Source organism: Ceratina calcarata, unplaced genomic scaffold, assembly GCF_001652005.2.
Source record: "Ceratina calcarata isolate Rehan_Ccalc_2016 unplaced genomic scaffold, ASM165200v1 scaffold227.2, whole genome shotgun sequence".
In the NCBI taxonomy this organism is placed as follows: domain Eukaryota; kingdom Metazoa; phylum Arthropoda; class Insecta; order Hymenoptera; family Apidae; genus Ceratina; species Ceratina calcarata.
The window spans coordinates 154,493-159,060 of NW_017144533.1; the positions used below are offsets into that span (position 1 = coordinate 154,493).

Sequence of the window (4,568 nt, forward strand, 5' to 3'; positions counted from 1 at the left end):
ATTTCTTTTTAATTATAGGAAATGCGTTTTTCTGAGGCACATAAACTTTTGGGATTGACTGTATAGCCAATACATCCTTAACTTATTTCTAAACTAATTTAACTAATAAACTGAACTAATCCAACATGAAACAAACGTAAAATTAACTAACACAACTAAATGTAAAATGAATACAAAATAACTAGATAAAATGATGCTCTGCTGATGATATTAATTCTACCTAAATATTCCCAGTCTACTCAAATTCCTTCTTAGTGTTTCATATGATTTAATTTGATTTCTCTGATTTGATATCTGAATTATGCCTAGCAATTTTTGGGTTGAAATATCGGCGTCTTCCCCCAGGGATGAGCTGTTTTTGGGGGTGGGTGGGGTGGTTTTACGTTAAGACGGACGGCACACGTGCGCCACGCGAATGGGTCGCAGCAGCTGCGCGTGCCTTGAATATTTAAGCCGCTTAAGGCACCCGTGCACAATGCACGAATCGCGATAGGGCGCACAGTTGTCCCCGTGACCACCGAATTGGGTTAAACACGGGGTCCATATTAAATCGACGTTACCCCGCTTCCCTCTTCTTCTATGCAATTCGATCACGTTTCCCCTGCTTCCCGTGCTATTCGAATACAAACGAAAGTAATAGTCGATCACGATGATAGTCGTTGTTGGTACTTCGTTCTATAAATAAATGTAACTGATAGATAAACTCTTAAAAAGATTTTTGCAGTGGGTATTTCATTTCATAAATGAACATGAATCCTGGATGAACTATGAAAGAGATTACTATCTAAATCTGTCCATCTAAAATGAACTTTTTTAGCTAATATCATAAATTGTTTGAAGTAGGACGGATAATATCAAATGCAAAAACAGTCTACCTATTGGAAAAAATATCTTTATTCTTCACCTTCCACGTTTCACTATTAATGAACTTCCGGTTCCAGCTGCCAATCGGTAGTCCAAGTTCAGGACTTGCGCAGTGTTGTCATTTTATTCTCAGCACGGCGGAAGTCCGGTTATCGTGTAGTGCAATCAAATACGTATTAAAGTCGGCTGTTGTTACACTACATGAGAACTGGACTTCCACAAATGTTGCCATTTTATTTTCAACATGGCTAGGTATCAAAATAGGCTTTGCTACTGCATAAACATTAACCATGAATATAAAAATCTTTCATTGCTTAACGTGTATAGTTTACACCGGAAGTGCCCCGGCGATGACGGTCAACCAATCAGAATCCTGTAGCTTTGTCCCATCCCTTATTTCAAATCCATTATCCCTACCTCTATCCATGTAGATCGCTGGCCAGAGCGACTCGTCCGATCATTCTGCGTTTAGTCAAAGGGCAGAACAGACGTATCCGTCTGCTTACAAGTCAGAATTGTTTGTACGTCAGTTTGAAGAAGAGTTGAGTTTGTACTTCAGTTCGAAGAAAAGTTGAGTTTGTACTTCAGTTTGAAGAAGAATTGAGTTTGTACTTCAGTTCGAAGAAGAGTTGAGTTTGTACTTCAGAAGAAGAATTGAGTTCGTACTTCAATAATTAAAAAATTCATACAAGATGAATATAAACAAAGAAGATATGAACATTGAAGTAGACATGACCGGGTTCGTTGAACCTAGAAGAAGGAAGAAACGAAGTGCAGCTGACAATCGTCCGAAAGTGGAAGTGATCACTGGCGTGGTAGATGAAATGCAGTCAGAATGGGCTTCGAAATGGGAACCGACCGGCGAAGATAGTGAACAAAGAGTGGTAAGTAATTTGACGTCTGAATTTATTCGAACAACTCGATTTTCATTCGACTGATTTCCATGATTGAATTATTTAATTATAATTTACGTTAACTAAAAATATCATCATATGTAACATGCACCGTGAAAACTACGAATTTCTGTCTCACAAGGGAACCAGGGGACCATACATCCAGTAGTATAGGGTTCGGATCCTCGTGGAGGAAATGTCTTTTTTTCTTAAAGATTTTATAACAGAAATATGAATTTTTTTCATTTAATTTTAATTGTCTCTACCGCGAATTTTAAGACAATCATATTAATACAAATAGGAAGTACGCTTAACATAACATTGTTAAACACGTTTACATATAATTTTCTGCAAATGCACTGTAAATATATTTTTCTTTGTGAATTATTCTTGCCGAATTTTTGGTATGAATCATTCCATATCTACGGCTCTCTACCAGGTATGAAGGTAATAAGGTAACGATACCGTCTCGCAATAGAGACAATTTTTTACCAGCTCGTTGAGGGTGGACATTATCCAAAGGATTACTAGATTTTTGTCTTTCGTCATCAGTCTGCATCGGAGGAAAATTCGGTAGGAATGATTCACAATGAAAAATATATTTACAGTGCGGCCACTCTGCCCTACCCGCCGACCAACCATACATTTTGCTAATACGCATAACAAAACGATTTACATGATGCTTCTAAACTTTAAATCAACATATCTAAAAAACGAAGGCCGATTTTAAAGAAACCCATTTTTCAATAATAGGAATACACTATTAACTTAAACGAATTGTCATTCTAAAAACGATTCCCACGATCCCTTGCCAGAGACAACTGAGAATCGGGTTAGCTTGTCCCTCCGAATTCTTCATTTCTTGCGCATATTTTAAAAGGAACAAAATGCTTTCAGGTGACTGTACCCAAGGATCGGTACATTCCGTTGAAGGCTAATTGGATGAAGATATTTACTCCCATCGTCGAGCATATGCAATTGCATATAAGATTCAATATGAAAGCACGAACCGTGGAACTGCGAATGGCTCCCGAAACTCCTGACATAAAGAACTTGCAGAAAGGAGCAGATTTCGTTCAAGCGTTCATCTATGGATTCGGAGTGGAAGACGCTATGAATCTGTTACGCTTTGACGATTTATTTATGGAAACGTTCGAGATTGAAGACGTGAAACGGTCTTTGAAAGGTGATCACCTGTCCAGAGCGATCGGGAGACTAGCTGGGAAGGATGGATTGACGAAGTTGGCTATAGAAAATTCAACTGTGACCAGCGTCGTGTTCGTCGAGAACAAAGTCCATATACTTGGCACGTTTGACAGTATAGCGCTCGCAAGAAGGGCTATAAGTAATTTAATTTTGGGTAGGAAACCTCCGTCGAAAGTGCACGGTCAATTAAGAAACATGGCGAGAAGACTCAACCGTTGATTTTAAAATGTACTCTCCTTGTTTATATTTTTTATACGTTATCCTTTATGTATCTTATGTAAATAAATATCTGTTGTTAGGCCCTTATATCAAGGTGCAGAATTTGCGCATGTATTGGATTTCATTGCACACTACTGACAATTACTCTTATGTAAAATTGTACAGATACCAGAATTTTTTATTGTATAACTTGCTTAAAAATTAAATTAAGGTCTTGTTAAACATAGTATTATCAGTAAATGTACCACCACTTGGCTGAAAAGCATGAAACGGACGACTACTCTTATCATTATTAAGACTACTTTGTAATGGACGTTTTATTTTCTAAATGACAACGAATAATAGATAACACAATTATGATGTAAATCGTGAACGTGTTTCAAATTGAAACGGGTTAAGTACCTGCAGGAGCATCAAGCTCGCCAATGAAACCACCAATCCTATTAGCTTCTTCTTCCGAAACTTGGAGACCACTAATAGGAAACTAAGCTCCGAGGAATTAAAGTACTCGTGTCGATTACCATAAACGCCTGGAGATGAGAGGTTTCGTGCTCCTCTCGCTCTACATTCGAACCGATCAACGAGCCTTCGGTCCTGGGCCACCGCAACTCTTGTTGGTTTAGCATAAATTTCGATACAGTGTCCACTGTGATAGTCTATTCGTTATGTAAATTTATGAAATGGAATACCAGTTGCAAAAATTATTGATAGTTAAATTTGAACTCAATAGTAGTGCAGCGATAAAATAGAAGCTTGAATTGAAATTGATGGACTAATCATTTAAACCCGGAAGTCGATTAAGAAGTCCTTGCTGGCTCGCCGAGGGAGATCAGAGGTTTTCTTTGACAGGTACGAGGTACAGTTCGTTCTCTCTCTGAAGGGAAACCGACACTTCAACCCCGACAACAAGTAGCTTCGAGGTAGCTTTATCACGATGGCCTCGATAGAGACTCGGTATACACCCGTTAGGAAGCGAACAAACGGCCAGCTTGTTATGTTAATCGATCTAAACCCGTTCACCCATCAATGAGAGAACGCGGTTACGTAACAGGGTATTCCATTTTTATGCAAAATCTTTGTAAATATTCTTCAATTGAAACTTTTTTTGTTTCATCTCAATAGTTTAAACTAGATTAATCAGATTGTACGTGTACTAAGTGCTGATTTTTATATCAAATAAAACATTTATAGCGTCAGTTAAGAAAATGTATTTTAAATAAACATTTCTTTGATCATTTATACATTTTATTTTTCAAAGGATGGTAGTAACATTTAATACATCACAATTTTAACATAATATATTATATTTTTATGTGTAAATACCAGTATTAGTTACAAGCTTGTAATAGACATTAGTCCTGAAATAAAAATAAAATAAAAAGTATA

At 37.2% G+C, this 4,568-nt stretch overlaps 1 protein-coding gene across 1 annotated transcript; it reads left to right on the forward strand.

Moving 5' to 3' along the window:
- Positions 1 to 13: 13 nt before the first annotated feature.
- On the forward strand, positions 14 to 4,366 carry LOC108622549 (RNA-binding protein pno1-like). Its single transcript, XM_018020485.2, has 2 exons — positions 14 to 1,748; positions 2,655 to 4,366. Exons 1-2 carry the CDS (start codon positions 1,557 to 1,559, stop codon positions 3,180 to 3,182), a joined length of 720 nt encoding a protein of 239 aa, XP_017875974.1. The 5' UTR covers positions 14 to 1,556; the 3' UTR covers positions 3,183 to 4,366.
- The last annotated feature ends 202 nt before the right edge of the window (positions 4,367 to 4,568 follow it).

Excerpts from the sequence above, each read along its gene's own strand:
- LOC108622549 (XM_018020485.2), top strand. The coding sequence starts at position 1,557 with ATGAATATAAACAAAGAAGATATGAACATTGAAGTAGACATGACCGGG. Across the intron at positions 1,749-2,654 it reads AAGATAGTGAACAAAGAGTG|GTGACTGTACCCAAGGATCG; the intron begins GTAAGTAATTTG and ends AAATGCTTTCAG.